At 39.4% G+C, this 18,972-nt stretch overlaps 1 protein-coding gene and 1 long non-coding RNA gene across 2 annotated transcripts; one reads left to right on the forward strand and one right to left on the reverse strand.

Moving 5' to 3' along the window:
- The first annotated feature begins 3,659 nt into the window (after positions 1-3,659).
- Positions 3,660-9,752, forward strand: LOC108895449 (uncharacterized). Its single transcript, XR_001962960.2, has 3 exons — positions 3,660-3,816; positions 4,649-4,823; positions 9,661-9,752. It is a non-coding gene; the product is annotated as an uncharacterized LOC108895449 (long non-coding RNA).
- Positions 6,586-18,558, reverse strand: LOC108895447 (secretory carrier-associated membrane protein 1). Its single transcript, XM_018694278.2, has 9 exons — positions 18,292-18,558; positions 14,300-14,377; positions 13,136-13,243; positions 12,514-12,625; positions 11,561-11,689; positions 10,017-10,176; positions 9,658-9,759; positions 8,681-8,798; positions 6,586-8,563 (listed from the first exon to the last, which is right to left on the reverse strand). Exons 1-9 carry the CDS (start codon positions 18,346-18,348, stop codon positions 8,414-8,416), a joined length of 1,014 nt encoding a protein of 337 aa, XP_018549794.1. The 5' UTR covers positions 18,349-18,558; the 3' UTR covers positions 6,586-8,413.
- Between the last annotated feature and the right edge of the window lie 414 nt (positions 18,559-18,972).

An 18,972-nucleotide genomic window follows, 5' to 3' on the forward strand; every position in this document is an offset into this window, starting at 1 on the left:
CCAGCCAGCGGGAGATCAGTTTTTCCACTGATGCAGAACTGAACTCTCCGTGTGCGTCTCTCTGTGTGTTTGTGTCTCATATTCATCGGTGGAAAGTAATTAAGTACATTTACTTAAGTGCAGATTTGAGGTGCTTGTACTCTTTATACTTCTACCCTATGACATTTCAGTTGTAAACGTGGACGAGTCGTGAAACGATGGCTGCCCTGAACACGGACATGGAAAAGGCCCCTAACTCTCCAATATAGCAGCAAGAACTGCAGACTGAAAGAGATGCACAACAGTTTATGGTCATTTTGTGTCTCTTTGTTTCTGCATTGTGCCTTTTTGTAGTCATTGTGTGTCTCTCTGCGTCTGTTTTGTGTCTCTTTCTGTGACTTTTGCACCCTTTCTTTGACCCCTTTTTTGCCCCTGCGGGCCTGTGTCCGGTAGACCTGTTCAGCAACCTCATCCGTGGTTATAACCACTATACTTCATTACTGCACTACATCCATCTGACAGCTATAGTTACTTTACAACTTAAGATTAATATGATCAACTCAGGGAATACAACACATTGTTAAACATTACACCAGAGCTGAGACTCACTGTAAACAGACTGAAACCCCTTGTAAACAACAGATAATTCAACACTCTGTTCAAAAGTCTCATCCAAGAATGTAACACAACCACCTCTCTTAATAAGACCTCATGACCTCTCAGATTTATCTTGTGACCTTTTTCAGTGGCTTGACCCTTAGTTGGGAACTAGTAGACTAAAATACTGCTTACAAAGTAATGGAATCCAGCTTCACATCAAGCGGCTACAACAGTAAAATGCTACTTTGATCTGTAAAGAACATTTTAATACTTCTGTCAGTAGATTTTGAATACTTGTAATGGAGTATTTTTACACTGCTGTATAGGTACTTTTAACAAAGTAAAGGATGTGACTATACCTGCCCATACTTCCAAATTAACAACCATGCATTTCCCACATCTAGCCTCTGTTTGCCCTCTTTTTCCTCATTTACCAAATGTTAGTACCTGTGTGTATTTGTGTGTATCTGTGTGTGTGTGTGTGTGTGTGTGTGTGATTAGAAAATGACGACTCCCTCGCCAGATGTTCCTCCCTCCATGTGGACTACAGAGAAGACTCTGGCACAACCCTGTGGCTGCCTTTCCTCCACCAGTGCACTCAAACTAAACACAGAGCTTGATGACTTCCAGATTAGGCACATGACAAATCGTGCAATCTGAACTTCGGGCCTGTTTCACTGCCAGAGGCTTTTAGTTTTGCCTCTCGTTTTCCTTTTTTTGCAGAAAAAGTCGGAGAGGACGAGAATGAGGGGAGACAGAGCCTCCGGGTTTTGTTTCCTCTCACACCTGGAAGGGAAAAAAGTGCATGTACTGTTATATGATGATTGTAAGGATTACAGTTCACATAGACTCAGGCACAGCAGTACTCACTGAACTGTGACAGCATGTATATGAGCTTTTATCAGGGACCATGTGCCAAGACCAAGAGAGGAGATACATTGTAGCAGATAGCAGTGCTGCTAATTTCCATCTGCTGTCCCTGGGCAAGTAGACACAACACACAGAGTCATTAAAGACAAATTCAAACCACAAAACAGTGAATACTGAGTAATATTACGCAGTTATAGGAAAATTTGTAACTTGACATTAACATATATTTGCAGTTTTATGACAATTTGATTTAATTGTGGAGCAGAAGCTTTCTTAGTTTGTAGTTTGTTTGGTCAATTCATTTTCATTTAACGTGAATCATATCAGTTTAATATCTGATGTTGTATTGACACCCTGTGGACAAATGTTTATGGGACTATCAGTGTAAGAGTTAATCACAATGCTGCTTTAATCAGCCTTAAAGCTGCTATAATCAGTATCTTTTCTCATAATAATATTGTATCAAATGTCAGTGTGAAAACAATGTGAAACCTACAGAGAATCATCACCTGAATCTGCAGCTCTCCTCAGCTTTACAGAGCTTTACAGTGAGGTGTAGCTCATTGTTCTGTCCGACCCGAACAACTTTACTTTTTCAGTCTCCCTGCTCTCAAAGCGTCCGCCACGGCACGCAGCTGTTTTCAGACAAAAAGCTCTGTAAACTACCTGCTCAGCACCAAACAGCACACACACTCTGTATGTTATGTGATTTGCTGGTGAACACAGTGGAGCGTTTAGCAGCTACAGCACCAGATATTTTTCTCAGGAGGTGGTGGAAAACAAAACAAAGCTAAAAGGAGAGTAAATATTGGACTTAGATTCATCAGGTGGCCAGAAACACAACTCCCAGTGAATGATGATGTTGCTCCATGTCTGCTGGATGTGTAAACAGGCAACTATTGGCTAACCACATCAATCTCATGAGATGATAATATGTCAGTGTTGTGTTTACAGTTTGTTCTGCTGCTCTCAAGTGGCACAAAATGTTGTCTTTGCTTTAAACGCTCAGGAATTGTTGAGCAGAATTGGATTATTTGGTGAAAGAAAAATTAAGGTCCTGACACTGGTACTCTACAACACAGTACAGTACCAATGCAGTATCAGTTGAACTGTCCAAAAAGCAAAGAGCATGTTAAACATCAAATGTTGAATTTCTCTTAATGGGCCATACTTTAGTTTAAACATAGAGGTGTGGGGAAAGACACACATTTAAATCTACTATATTTACTACAGAGGAGAGCAATATGAATTGCAAATAAGTTGGATTCATGGGAATGTAACAGCAGACTGTCTATCAAGTCAAGAATAATAAAACTGATAGATTTAGTTGAATTTAAATGGAACAAAGAAATGGAAAAAAAGAAGAACAATAACATCTAAAATCAAAAATTATCATTAAATAAAAAAAACAACATAAACACAACATAAAGATCTGAAATCTCAACAATCAGTAAATTTGGAAATCTGTGAAAATTATTATTGGTTTGATCGTGTTTGAGTAAAGGATACTTCCCACATTTCCCAGCATCATTTCCTCTAAACTACATTTTTACTCACTGTAGGCTTTCACCTTATGATGCACATGGAATCACATACATTATCACAATATCTGAGGCCGTGAGCAGAGCAGTTGACAACCAGAAGAAGACCATGTCACACACAGCCCGGAGAGAGTGCTGCTGTTTTCACACACTCCTGAAATGGATGAAAGGCATTAAAGAAAAGAAGCCCTTGAGTCTGCAAGAGACTGTTATTCTTCCTCTGTGCCCCTTCCTGTTGGCAGTGAATTGGGTCTGCTACCAGTTTCCTCTTTTGCGAGAGTGTTGCTCTGCTTTATTTCACACAGGATCGTTTGAGCAGGGGGCTGAAGGACTTGGCACCTGGTCCTGACATGGTCTTAGAGTGTATATATTTTATATGGCTTATTTAACAGGTCTATTATTGCCATGGCTACTATGAACAGCTCTGCAAAACAGTCATATATTAAAACAAGTGTATCTGCTAGGGTGGTAACTCTCTTTAGATTTATTTATAATACAAATGAAGAAAACACAAGTGAACAATGTTTATGTAGGAAGTGAGTATGAGTAAGACACAGGAGACAAGTCAAGGTAGTAATCAGGAAGCACTGAGTTAAGATGAATTACCAGCACTTTATTAGGAACACCTGTGCACCTACTTGTTGATGTAATTATCCAATCAGCCAATCACGTGGCAGCAGTGCAGTAGGTCAGGAGCTTCAGTTAATGTTCACATCAAACATCAGAGTGGTGACAAAATGTGATCTTGACCTTGGCATGACTGCTGGTACCAGATGGCCTGGTTGGAGTATTTGAGAAAACAGCCCATCAATTTTCACACACTGTGGTAAAACAGGATTTTTTCTTTGTTGTGTAGTTTAAACATATTCAGTAGTTGTAGTAACTATTTCAATTGGGATCTGAATTGGCAGCTATGTGCAAAGAATTTCTCAAATAAGATGATTTGTAAATGTTGTGTGTTGTATGCATCATTGCAGAGTGTTTCTTGCATGTGAAGTGAGAAAAGGTTGAAAAACTTGACTACAAAATGACGTGGGTTAATGATTGAGGCTCAGTGAAAAAAAAGAGCGATGCTTATCAGTGTCTTTATGGCTTCAGTGTAGTGCAGTATGTGCTTTTAGTGACTTTATAGCTCAGTGGTTGCTTTCCATGATGTCCAAGATGTGATATGTATACAGTTCAGAATCAGAATCAGACTTTATTGCCAAGTAAGTTTGCACATACAAGGAATTTGTCTTGGTATATTGGTGCTAAAGGACAGTTATAGTAAATGAAAAGAGTGAAGGGGGTGGGGGAGGTGCTAGATCTTGTTGAGGAGCCCAGTTGCAGACAGGAAGAAACTGTTCTTGTGGCGTGAGGTCTTGGTTTTGGGGAACCGCAACCTCCTGCCAGAAGGGAGTGTCCTCAGTTGATGATTTACTGACACAGATACCATAAGCAGTACTATGACTGCGACTAGTCCCAAAAAGCAGTCCTATATGTATGTATGTATGTATGTATTGATAATCCATTTAATTTTATGACATTTCTAGTCATCATTGTATCATTTCATACTTCAAACCAACTCTTACTGATTTTTTTTTTTTTTTAACAGTTAGACACTGTGCAAGTGACTTTTTCATTTCCATCCTTCCATTATTAATACCTCTTGTTCTTAGGGGTCACGGGGGGCTGGAGCCTATCCATGCTGACACTGGAGGAATTATCAGTCCATCACAGGGCTGACATATATACACACCTGGGGGCAATTTAGACTGACCAATTAACCTAACCTGCATGTCTTTGGCCTATGGGAGGAAGCTGGAGTACCTGGAGAGAACCCACGCAGGCACAGTAAGAACATGCAAAGAAACAAAAGTTAATTAAAATATTTGCAGCTTTTGAAATGATTCTGTTGTTGATTGGCAGTTATTGTTAATGTGACTCCTGACTATTCACCTAGAACAAGTAGGTGAAATCTGCAACAGGTCTGCAGTGATATGAACTTCATGTTCTTTGATGACTGCTGACCTCATGTGGTTTTCAGCTGCTGGTACAACCCTCTTACATACTCTGCATTTTAATCCACACAGAGCGTGGGTTTCTGTCTGAAAAGAATGTAAAGGATGTTTACACCACACACAAAACAAAATATAAGAGAAACAATAAAACATGTACAGAAGAAGAATTTTATTCAGTGTTAATACAATAAATATACAAAACTCAAACTACTCAACATGCGACTGATGGTGAAACCAGAGTGCATCTTCAAATTACACTGAAATTTAGAGCAAACCGTAGACCACCTGGAAATCATACAAAATATACAAACATCCCTACTATTTTTCTGAATAATGTCATTAAAATGTATTTGTTAAGAGATGCTTATGAAAAGTTTAATTTCATTCTCATTGTTTCTACCACATGCCATTTTAATTATAAAGCACAGCGTAAAGCCACAGTCCATCTATAGTACATCACACAGTTCACATTGCATTGCAGTCTAACGCCTTTCTCATAATTATCATATTTTTGTTTTATAAGCAAATCAAAGATAACAGCAGAAATCTTTTGAAGGAGTAATCTCATGTTGCTTTGTACATACAGTACATGTACTTCGGCATACACATGTACTGGTTTAAATTAAGCCAGTGTGAAATTAAAAAAGGCAACAAGAGCAGAGAGCAAAACAAGGCATGTTGCAGGAAGCCTCAACAGATGTAAAAATAGAAAAGCCCCCCTCTCCAGGAAGTCAAGAAGGATCCCAGACTCTGCCCTGCACACAGATTTAGACTTAAAAGGCCCAATTTCCCCTTTATTTACACTCCTAGACATCACACACTCACAAAGGTTTAACTGGCTTAGAAATGAGACACAACAGACAGAAAGAGAAATCAGACACATTCGGACAGTGACAAACCGCTTTGCAGCTCTCACTGATGCAACACAAACTCATACGTTATTTAGAAAAAGACACATTCAAAGACATTTCAGCAGGTAAAGCGCATTTGAACATTTCTAAAGATCACATACTGAAAATTAAAGAGACTAACAAGAATGACCCTGTCTTCTGATTGGATGCATTTTGATTGCGTTGAGTTCAGTGATAGTCAATTCATAATTCTAAAATTATGAATAAGCGAGCAATTATCAGAACATTACATCAACATTACTGGCCATTTTTGTCATCTTTTTAATGATTTTCATTACAATATATTAATTTACAGCACATATATTTAACTCCAGGAGCCAGTCTGTGTCTAATTTTGTACAATCTGGTATAATGTTTAACCTCGTCATGCAAGTGAAGAGTACATCCTGAGTACAACTGAGGTAAATCTCCAGAACACAGAGGAGCTGGAGACAAGTTCAACTTTCCTCTTCAAAACTGTATAAACATGCAGCTGTATATACAGAATAGTGGATCTCTTAGTGTGTGTGAACAGTGTCATTCAGTAGTTGTCTGTCTGAGGAAACGACACCAAAGGTAGGCTGGATGTAAAAACTATGCTGAACTCAGCTGGTGCATGTTACGTGTATGAATTAAGCATCTAAATGAATGAACAGGAAGGCGTGAGGCCATTTATTAGAAACCTCCTCTCCACCAGACAAGAATCTAATGACGATTTAAAGTGCAACTTGGTGTGATTTCACAATGGATATGTCGATCATTATAGGCAAAAGATTTCAAACAAAGATACTTGAGAGCGAGCTTTAAAGTGATATTTCACCCAAAATGAGAAAATGTTGAGTATCAAACACTGTTTGAAAGTGGGAGAGGTGGCTGTTGAAGATCTGTCATTTGCTAAATCAGAGAGAACAATGGCTCTGATGAGCTTGAATTCAGTTGGTTAAAATAAATTCAAATTGATAATTGTTTAGGGTTGAAAAGGGTCACTTTTATAGCGTACTCATCCTTTCCTCATCGTTCCATACGGTCACTATGTTGCATATATACTTGCTTTGAGTAAGTATGACCGAAAGCATCATCTTTGAGCTTCATTTAAAACTGAATGTGAGCGATTGATCTTTTCTCTGTCCTACACGATGGTCTGTACAGCACTTTGAATGTATTTCATTTTTCGTCATCATCTCACATTGTGGGGCTGCACGGTGGTTGCAGTGGTTAGCACTCATGGCAAGAAGGTTCCGGGTTCGAGCCCCAACTTGAGCTCGGGGCTTTTCTTCGTGCATGTTCTCCCGGTGCCTGCGTGGGTTCTCTCCGGGTACTCCAGCTTCCTCCCACAGTCCAAAGACATGCAGGTTAGGTTAACTGAGAACTCTAACTTGGCCGTAGGTGTGAATGTGAGTGTGATCGGTTGTTTGTCTGTATATGTTGGCCCGGCAATGGACTGGCGATCTGTATACCAATGACAGCTAGGATAGGCTGCAGCCCCCCAGCGACCCTTAACGGATAAGCGGTATAGATAATGAATGGATGGATGGATGGATCTCACATTGTGATAGAAAAAAACTGAGTAGTAACTGATTCATCAGTATAATAAGAGATTAGATTATTTGATGAGTTAACAAGCTCTGTAGTATACAGGAGTGAGTGTCTGATACTTAACAGATGAGATTTTGGGTGAAGCATCACTTTAAGGATTAAAACTACACATTGTCTAAAACCCAAATCTGAGGAAAGAAAAAAGTAGAAGGCAAGGCAGTGAACTGGAATGCACAGCATTCATCTTCAACAATAAAGTCCCTCCACCGGGGGGCAGCAGTGTTAAGTTATGTACTCGTGGAAAACAGCGAAATAAATCCAAGAATTCTGCTTCGTGTGCATTCACCGACAACTAGAGAGTACTAGATGACTTCCATTTGTCCAATAATAAATTAATTTTAAAAATAGGAAGTAGTGATTAGGTTGATAAATTAAGTAAAGGCTCAAACACACAGGGTGCACAGAACTTCTAAGATGGCTGATGGTGGGAAATGCCCAGGTAACTTGGTTCAGCTACATTACAATCTGTCTATACAGAACAGACAGGCGTTGAGGCGGCACCGACATTTAAATTAAGCACACAAACATTCATTTAGCTGGCCACACACACACACACACACACACACACACACACACACACACACACAAACTCACACAGAAAAAGTTGAGCATGCTGGTTGAGTGGTGGGGGTGCAGCGCAGATGAGGGGTTCCCAGAGTCAGAGATGAGAGTGTACGGCATACAGAGTAGGACAGCAGGAGAGAACCATGACCCTGTTTGAAAGATCTATGCAGTGTTTTTTTCTTCTCAGACACTACAGATCACAGGTGACTGTAGTGCCCTTACATAAACCACTATGATATTGTCAGAAGGCTGCGGGACTCTCCATGTGTTCAAACAGGGCAATTGGCTCAGTGGAATCTGGGTGCTGCACTTATGAGCAGAAGACGGAGGGAGGGAGGGTTGGACGGAGAGATGAGTGGCCTCTCTAGGCCAATCAGATCTGCTCCTTGAAGGTTCCTTGTGCAGCCCTGGAGGCGGCATTAGCGGCGGCCGTCTGGACCGTCTTGTTGGACATGACGCCTGTGGCAAATTCCTGCTGGGCCTTCTCGAAGCTGGCACCAGTGGTACGGTACATCGCGTGGACCTGGTGAAGATGAGAGAGGAGGGGAGGGGGAAAAAAAAAAAAGATGATTTAAAGCTGAACAGGCAAGTAACAGCCTGTACTTGAGTATCTTCTGGGCTTGTTGTGTGTCTGCTGTACCTTTTTGAACATGATGAGGGACATGACAGCCAGTGCGGTAAAGAGAGCAGCGATGAGGATCATTATGATGCCCACTGGGATGCTGCGATTCAAGCCAGTCAGAGCTGAGATCCACCCACTAGGAACAACAAAGTCATTAAAGGGCATGTTTGGTGATTTTCTGTATTTTATTTACTGTCAACAAATACCATGAAAAGACCAAAACTAATGATAAACTGATTTGGCTAACAAGTATTGTGAGTGTATCAAAGCCTGAATATCCTATATTCCTCTGTCATAAACTTCAGTGAGCCACATGGTTTCACTGGGTGACACCATCATTACCATGAACACTCCCACTGTAGTTTACATTGACTCAATCCCACATACACCATCCTACTCACCAGAGCACCAAACATGGATTAATCCGCTGCTGAAAATAGTCCCCAACAACATCCTTTTTGATAAAAATGTGCCCACTGGTTGTAGGAAATTACTGTTACATGAGTATACATTTCTGACCTGCCGTGTTAAAAAGTTTATTTGCTCAATAGGAACAAAAGGGTGTGGGGCTGAGTACCACACAAAGGGTGGATAGAAAATATTTAGAGAATGACTAACACATTGTTGGGTTTGGTCTTTTCATAAGATTTTTTTGACAATAAGAAACTTTAAGGATATGGGAAATATGGTCAGCAATACATTCAGTTAACCGGTCAAAGGTCAGTCAATATAGATGCATATTTGATATCAGTATTTTAAACATTATCTGAACAAAAACAGACCAATGTAAAACATGAGGGAGTGTTATCAGTTTAAATTTTGTTCGAGTCTTTTCAGCAACTGCTCTTAACTGCTCTTAAATCACAGCACTAAGACACTAAAACCATGTTATAATCAATGACACTAATTTCACCCCTAAAGGTAGTGACATTGAAAATGAACAAAACTGTTTAAAATATTTCTTTTCTGTGCACTTTCATGTGTCATTTTCTTACCAGGCGCCCCAACCAGTGATGCCAATACACTGAAGAACGTAGATGCCAAACTGACAGATGTACACGAAGAAGAAGACAAAGAATCTGAATGAGCTGTCACTCCTACAGAGAGGAGAAAAAGAGGAACACAGTGGTAGTGTTTATTTGTACATCCAAGGTAAACACATTTGTATAATTTACATTAACAGATTTTAAAAATTGATCTCATTGTGACAGCTATGCTTTCTGTATTTGTTGGTTATTCTATTGTGATGTAATATTATTTACTCAAATTTACTTAATGTAACCCTTTTCCTTGTTCTGCCTAAGAGTGCCTGAAGATCATTTTTTTTCTGCAAATATATTTGTGTGCTGTTCACCTGAATGCTCCATAAAGTGGTCTGTACCAACAGACGAAGGAGCAGGGTGTGAAGAGCATGAACCAGAGGATGGACAAGCCAAAGTCCACCCCACGCCCTGCATCCACACAGAACCAGGCCAGGCAGCCGACCATGTTAGCAAGCAGCGTCCCAGTATGAACTGAAGTGTGAACAGAAAGAGAGAAAATACAGTAAATATCTGGATGGAGCTTTTAGTGAAAGTGGGACAGTGTGGCAGCCCTGGTGTGTTACTAGAGGAACGCCTTTAGCTGCCTCATGCAGGAGTGTCCAGTGTCCAGTGTCCTGCCAAGCTGAGTTCATGATGGAAGTGGAGGAAACACTGATGCTTAATATTTCAACATGTAACAATGTGCAGATCTAAGAAAGTAGCACACACACACACACACACACTTACTTAATAATTCATCTTTACCATTTGTTCTTAAGGTCCTAACGGTGAGGGCATTGTACGTGTACAGTAGCAGAGTCAGTGGAACTGAGTGGATTTTACATCAGCATGTGAAATATGACATTAGCCTGCTGGTTGACATAACAGAATGGAGTGTGGGGGGGTAAGGACACACTTGTGCTCAAGATCTGTCTCTGCTTGAGCTCAGACAAGATCCAGCTTGTTGTTTTTCTTTCCAACAAAAAGTATGAAATTCCTTACACTAATCACTAATCTGTGAATAAACTAAAGGACAAAAATGTGGGAGGAAGGATCATTGCCTTTAATGTATCTACTGCTCTCTGAAGTCTGTATCTAAAGCAGCCTTTAAGCAATCATCTGACCAAGTCACTTCATCAGACCACATGACTGCACCACATGTCCTCTTCATGTGGCTACTGAATTCCACTGAAAGCCTCTCACTCCCTGATTCACAGACATGAATTATAATTTTTAAACACCATTAGGATCGAGCTATAAGGGCTGTAGAGGGATGAAAATAGTGATATGAAATAGTGAATGATGTTCTCATCTAACCCCTAATTCAGTATCTTTTTAATAACATAATTTTTAAAAATCCAGTTAATAGCAATTTACAAAATGATTTTGTGTTCTTTAAAAGCAAAGATGGCCAATTAGATTTGATTAACTCAGCTAGTCTCGTTAAAGAGCCCTGACTGAAAATGATCTTCTCACACAGAACAACTCTATCTGCTGATCTACACTTTTAAAGACACACATAACATTAACTGGAACCAGAACATTTATTACATTAAAGGTATTTGAAGACTGCTACTAAATCTGTATCTTTTGACAATAGTCAACAGTCAGGGCTGTGAGAGTGTAGGCAGAGCGGTGCTTTGAGCTAAATGTTAATGTCACCATTGTATACAGCTGAGGCTGATGGTAATCTCACCAAAATCTAACATGCACTTTTCAAAATATTTCTCTGAAAACAACAAATGTTGTGCTTGGTTGCGCTAGACGAAAAGTCAGGGGATCAGCAAAGTCTGAAGGATTCATCATCTGGGGAACATGAATGTGGTGAATCGACAGACATTGACATTATAACAAGGGAATAAAAACTACTACTCACACATCCAGAGGTAGTACATGATCTTAACTGTCTTCTGAAACTCTACAGGAATGTCCACAGTAATGTCATGGTAGAAACAGGGGCCCACAGGAAACTTCTCTGGGAGGGGAGGCCAGTTGTTTTTCCTGCCTGAGAGGAAAATACAAGACGAGCTGGTGAGTGATTGTAAAGCTTTAAAAGACAATATACAGGAGAAATTTATTTACTGACCAGCTGTACATAAACATAGGTTTTACAGTAACCAGGTTACTGTATTGGGAATTTAAACATCTGCCATTTGGGGAAATCTGCTTATTTGCTTTCTTGCTGAGGATTAGTTGATTAGATCAGCCTTCATGTATGGGCACTAAATATGAAGCTAGAGCCAGGATGCAATTAGCTTTGTTTATCATAAAGCCCTAAAACAGAGGGAAACGGCTAACCTGGCTCTGTCCAAAGGTAAACCTTTAAATCTGACTAATTATCACAGTACTATTACTACAATGCCATTTCTTAGCCAGGTGCAGTTATTTCATGGCATCACTGCTGCTTGTCTGGTGACTACATGGTAATGAAAAGACCTGTGGAAGTCACTCCCTCCAGCCAAGAAGATAAGTAAAACTAAAAGTAAAGTCACAACATGCCATTTTTGTATCTCTGTTTGTGTGTGGATTAAACATACAAGATACAGTTAATTTGCTAACATTTTAGAAACAGGTGGATTTTTTTACCTTTGGACAGAGATGCTGTTTCCAGTTTCCAGTTATGGTAAGTTAAGAGTGTGTGTTCATTAAAGTGGTTTAACCAAACCATGTTAGTGGTTTAACCAAACCACTAACATGGTTCGTTAAACCCAACAATAAAAAGAGCTGTTTAATGATGAAGAGGTCATTTTTTCTGTGGATTTCCAAACAGTATAATTTTTAGTTGCAACTGTACTGATGTGCAGCTGTATGCCTGTGTCTGCTGCTGACCTCCTGAAGCACTGAGTGACTGCATTTCTCTCTCTCGGCGGTCCAGTTCTGCAGCTTTCCTCTCCAGCTCCTCCTGTCGCTTCAAGAGCTCAGCCGCTGCTCGTGTCTGCTCCTACATGCAAAAGAAAACATGTCAATACACCGGTAAAAGCAGACGAGTGTATATTGTGTGTCAGACTGTTTGGCTGACTATTTTTCAGCTCACTCTCTGTTTCTACTTTTGGAATAAATCCAATTCTCTACAGGGGGGAGCACCAGCAGGAGGAGAGACATCACAACAACATGTTCCTAGGAGTCTGCCTACAAACGAGATTCAGCGTTACAAGTTATTTCCTCTGTCGGCCTGGAGTTAGAAAGCCCAGTCACAGATACAGACGGCTTCCTGCTGAGCTGCATTTCTGTCCACAAACTCAGCATGAAACCAGCTTTACTATACTGTCAAAATACCTGCTGGTGATATTGGATTAAATCATACACCTACACACAGTAATATCATCCTGTTGACAACATAAAGACATGTCTGTTAAACCTGCCATTTCTAAGGGGACCGTAGAGCATAAAGCTACTGAAATAGCAGCTGTTTTTTTTAAGCAGTAAGAGGACCAGCAGTGGTCAGTAATACCTGTGCCTGAGGCTGCGAGTAGGCTGGAGGTTCCTCTGTGGGTTTCATGATGGCGGGTTGTGTGTTCATGGTGGGTGCAGCAGTCTTGGGTGCCATACCTGCAGGTGCCTATAGAGGAAACACATACACATTTATAGTCAAACCCTGTTATCATTCCAACTGACAGAGTCTGACAATGCTGTGACGCTGCAAAAATTTACACATCACCAACAATCTGGGGTGAGTCTAAAATGTTACCAAATGAGGAAACAATTTTTCTCAAAATGGTGAGTGTGTGTGGTCAAAATCTGCTGTGCTGTACTGTATTTTAACAGCTCTGTGTAACAAAATCATCTACTTACTGTTTTTTTTTTTAGCCCTTAACAACATATCATGATCCTTTCCAGCAAATGAAAAATAGAGAGCTCAAAATAACTAGTAAATGACCTGAGCTTAGATTTTTATTTGTCACACATACTACTCTTAAAGATATAGAATGACCATCCATACTCTGATCTTGTGGCTTTTGGCTGGTGACCCTTATGGGACCTTTTGTGTGGAACTTTGGAGCCACAGCAATAAGTCTGAATCAGTTCTATGTTGACAGCTGTTGCAGTGATACATGGATCCTAAAATGCTTTTCACAGATAGAATCAGGAGACTTAAAGTTTTCAAACAATGCAGACTCTGTCAAGGTTTTGTGAGGACTGAGTGTGGTTCAGTCCAAAGCACACATAAAACAGCACTACCAAGGCCAAAGCACTCCACAGGTGGAACAGTGCATTTTAAAAGGTTCATTCTTATTTTTGTTCTAGTTAATAAATAATTTTAAAGTGTGAGAACAATAGCTAAACAATAACCCAGGACTAGAATTACCACCAGTTCCTCATTGTTGAGTAATTTGTGCAGTTCAATCACAAATTACAGCTACAAAGCTCTCTGACTTGAAGATTTGCAGAATATGTAGAACTGATGAGCACAGGGGATTTTTACACCATGCTCAGGGATTTGTCTTATTTTTCATTTAGCACATTTTTTAATTAAATGGTGGCTGTTATATTTCCAATGCTATTGCATTATGTGATAGACAGAAATAACAAGGAACTAAATAAAACCTCTGAATGTGAATGTTTTTCAAAATGATTTGATATGTGAGCTCACTGGATAATCTGTAAAAGCACTCACTGGTTTGGCATCTGTGAAGGGATTGTACTCCTCCAACCCAGGAGGAGCCGCCTGTCTTACTTGGGTCACTGATGGATCCTGATAAAACAGAATAAAAAGATCTCAAATGAGCACATAGCAAAAGTGCCATGAATAAGTCTGGCACTAGACTACCACAATCTTGATAGGTCTATCTTTGTGTTTTTACTAAGAACACCAGTGGAAATTGTAAAGGTAAAAGAAAAATGGTTCATCAAAGTATAAAAACCTTCCATTATTCTGCCAGATCAAGGACAAACAGTCCTCTATTCAAAACGCAACAGGCCTATAATTCAATACTGGCAAAGACGGGATGATTCCAATAATTTTCGCAGGAAGATGTCTATAAATAGCTAAGTCCATGAGTTACAGAAAAGGGGGGTGAATCTGACTGCTAAAGACAGAAATAAGAAGGGAAACAGTGTGTTTCTAGTGTGCTGCGCTATGCATAAAAGCCAGTAAAGCACCTTCTGATCCTTTTAACCACATTCGTGATTTGCAAGACAAGCATATTTAAACAACATTGTTCCAAAAGGACTAACCTAGACTGACAGTTTTACCATGTAAACCACAGGATGAAGCCAAAATGCTCAGAGTGGTGGAATGTAACTAAGTACATTTACTGTAATACTGACTATATAGTATTTTGCCACTTTATTTCTACTCTCTTACACATCAGAGGAAAATTTGTACTTTTTAGTACATAGCTTTTATTTCACAGCTATGGTTAGTTACTTTTCAGATTAAGATTTTCCATATAAAACATAAATTTGTTCATAAAATATGATGCATCTATACAGAAAAAACTGTATAAAATTATACTGCTGTATTAACTTTGCTTAACCTTGCCAACACTGAAACACTTCTTAGCATGTTAATGCATGACATATTCTTCCGATAGAATATGAACAAGAAATATAACACTCTTAGTGTATTGAAGTATGGAGTATTGAAGTATTTGGAGTACAACTACAGTATTCAACTACTGTGTAACAGGTCAAACTTAAGAAGTACATAGTTTAGTATCTTCCACTTCTACTTGCATGTAAATTCCTGTTCTTGCTGGTATCACTTAAGCTACATTTTCATACATTTCTTTTTATAGTAAACTTACCATCAGCTGTCAGCTAGTCAGGCACTAGTTTCATTCAAATTGCAGCTCAAGATTAACATCCAATCTGCGTATTCCTGAAGTGCTATCCTTATCCAGTCTCAGTGTAGTCCTCTCACTGTCTTTCTGACTCTTAAATTTCTAGGGGCATCTCTTCCGCTGCCACACACACAGGGTGCAACTTGTCACCAGACCGGGGTCATAAATATTTCAGGGTGTGTTGTGTTTAAAGTTTAATGCTGCCTACTGCACAGCCAAACAAACACATGCATATTCACCAAGTGTAGAGTTTTTATCTTCACGTCTATAGCTCATCGTCACCACACATGGTCCACCTGTTGCATGTCTGCCTGTGTGAAAACCAATTTCAGGGTTATGGATTTCCTGTCACCTGACAACACACAAACTAGTGAACTTGTATCCACCATGATCCTGAAGTAGCTGAAAATAAAACAGGAATTGTTCTGCATGAGCAGGTGCACAAATCTCACAAGTTGAGTTGAGCTATTACTGTACTGTGTTTACAGGTGTAGCTGCAATACACAGTCTCTGCAAATTTGAACATTTGATTAAGCTACAGAGACAATCAAATGTGACATCAAGGTTTCCATACAGAGCTTTTTATTAACTGAGACTGGAGCCTAATTTCTGTAATTAGCCCACATCTAAGGAAATAAGCCGAAACAGAATGAACAATCTGATGCATGACTGGCAGTGATGAAATTTGACAGGAATAGGCGCCAGCAAGGATCCTGGCACCACATGTCACCATGATGGCGCCATATGGTTTCATGAACTATTGAAGATAGCTCAGAGTTGAGAAGAAATCTCCATCTCTCCCCAGGCAAAAAAAAAAAAAAACAGCGAGCCAACAAATGACAGAAAAATGGCAGAACAGCAGGGGTTCACTTGTCATGTCAGTATGTTAATGAGGGCCCAATGAATAATTCACTTTTTGTGCATCTGTATGGTCTAACTGTGCCGTCAGCATCTTTCACCATCACATGCTGAGAGTGTAAAGTGGTGGAAGGATTCTTAAAGTTTATGCAATAAGCTGAAGCCTCTAAAATGAGAGAAATCAGTTACTATGGCTATGTACTCATAGAGAGGAACATCTGTATCTTAATTAGTTAATTACAGCATTTTATACTTATCTTACAAATGTGCTTTTTTGCATAACATCTTCATAAAATGTTATGTTAATCCATAATGAAACTCAGGGCTGCAACTCTCAATTCTTTTCATTATTGCTTAATTTGTCAATTGTTTTCTTGGTGGCGCTAATTCTCTGCTCATGTGTCTATGATTAAACCACAGCAGAAACAGGGGGCACAATGAAATGATGCCAGTCAAACCTAAAATGGAGAAAAATGACGTGGAAATGATGTGGAAATAGTGATTTGACATTTCTGAGTTTCATCTAGCTGTTTTTATATAGATGAATGGAAACGATTCTAACAATTATGCAAAATGCCTGTGGTATCAGGACTGTGACAGGCCTACACCTGACATGATGAGGTGGAGCAGACTTGCTGAGGGAGGCAGGAACTGAAGTGCTGTAGAGCACATGATCAAATGCATGCTTTCACCATGACAGGACACTGTAAAGATCAGACTGTCTATAGCTGGCGGCCAAAATAAAGCCAACAGCATAATGAAGGATACCAGACACCAACTATATGATCTGCTCTCATGTACTTCTCTGTTTTGAGAAATATTTTGTAAGAGTCACTCAAATTACATCTTTTCTTTACATCTTGATAAAAAATTCTTGATTAATTCCCTTAGTATTATCATTTCTGGTTAAGTTCTGGTCAGTTATGGGGGAATTTAACCTCTTAACTTCAGGGTTTTACTTAATTATCTATTCAGTACTCAGTCTATTACAACACAGAGATGTATGTATGTAGGCATGAAAACAGGAACAACTTTAAACAGAAGTCTACAGCTACTGCTATCTATTTACTGCTTGTAGCCTGTAGAGGGAAGGATGGTGATGTGGAGTTTTCAAACCAGTAGTGGCATAAAGTATTTAGATTTTTTACTCAAATAGAAAGGCCAAAACAACAATGTGAGATACTTCATAAAAAGTCTGTAATTAAATCCTATATACATACAAGTACACAGATATTATCAACAAAATGTTTATAAAAGAAATCAAAAGTTGAAGTACTTCTTCTGTAGGGGGTGTGTAGGTAAACTGTTATTTAACGGATTGTCTGTAAAATGAAAATGAAATGAAAGGTGACTTGTATAATTTCCTAAAGCCAAAGATGATGTATTCAAAACACAAAAATAATCTGATCATCATATTCAGGGATCAGGCCACTCCAATAGTCACCTGATAAGATAGATTTTGAGAGCCATCAAATAATTGCAGTGGAAATACAAATATTCCTCTGAAATGTAGTGGCGTAATGAGTATAAAGTCATGTAATGTAATGTAAATATTCAAGTAAAGTGTCAGTTATTTAGATTTGTACTTGAGGACAGTACTTGAGTTAATAGTTACTGGTTAAAACTGAGAGGTGCGAACATGGTATAATAAGTGGAATGATGTGGTTTGATCAAAACACCCAACAGCCTACCTTCAGTCTCAATCAGCGATAACACCTGAAACGCTAGCACAAGACTGCCCATTACCTTTGCATGTTAAGTCACTCCTGTCAGCCAAAGTGTACCGTGACAGCATAAGTAAAGCCTGCCAACAAGTGATTTAACGTATTTGCCCGCAAGAAGCTTTATCACGGCCGTTTAGTACAGATTATCTAGTGCCTGACTTGCTTATCTGACTATCCTGTTATTAATGTGAAATAATGCAGCAGCTAAAGCTAATGTGGCTACCTCAGCTAGCAAACGTTACCTGAAACGGGTTGCTGAAGTCGGGGTCCGCGAACGGGTTGCTGTCGAAATCCGACATTCTCCTTGTTTGAGTCCTTCTCCTTAAATGTGACTCAAAGCTAATATTTTAAACCAAAGTTTAGGCTAGCTACTACAAAAAACACCGTCTCACTTAGAGGCGGAGAGGCGCAGGAGATGACACGGTCGGAGGTGAAGTCAAGTATGGACTGTGTCCAGAGACGCTACCGTGGCGGTGGATTGGTCACCAGCAGCGGATCTAATGTGACACAACCAGGCGGAAGTAAAGAAACATCACGTCCTGGAGAACAAAACAAAACTGCGCAGTGATCTATCTCTAACAAAGTAAGCGCACTTTAAACTTTTAAATCAGGTCTATTCTTCTAACTTTAACTAAATTTACAGACACTGAGCTTTTGTAGCCTACCTTTAATTTTACATCTTAGGGCCTTGTGTACTCTTATGCCAGATATAGATTCACATATCAATTAATTTGTTTCGTGTGTCATTACTGTATACATTAAATCAGCATGAAAAGAGCTGAGGCAAAAGGTTCCTAAGTATTTATAGGAAGTGAATATGAATCATTTTTAATTCATATATTTACTGAAAGAAAGTAAGAGGGAAAGAAAAAAAATCAGTGAGTGGATATCAAACGTGGTATTTTTGTGGAACACTTTGAATA

Source organism: Lates calcarifer, linkage group LG9 (genome assembly GCF_001640805.2).
Source record: "Lates calcarifer isolate ASB-BC8 linkage group LG9, TLL_Latcal_v3, whole genome shotgun sequence".
Taxonomy (NCBI): domain Eukaryota; kingdom Metazoa; phylum Chordata; class Actinopteri; family Centropomidae; genus Lates; species Lates calcarifer.

Excerpts from the sequence above, each read along its gene's own strand:
- LOC108895447 (XM_018694278.2), bottom strand. The coding sequence starts at position 18,348 with ATGTCGGATTTCGACAGCAACCCGTTCGCGGACCCCGACTTCAGCAAC. Across the intron at positions 13,244-14,299 it reads CCTTCACAGATGCCAAACCA|GCACCTGCAGGTATGGCACC; the intron begins GTGAGTGCTTTT and ends TTTCCTCTATAG. Across the intron at positions 10,177-11,560 it reads CATGTACTACCTCTGGATGT|TTCATACTGGGACGCTGCTT; the intron begins GTGAGTAGTAGT and ends TTCACACTTCAG.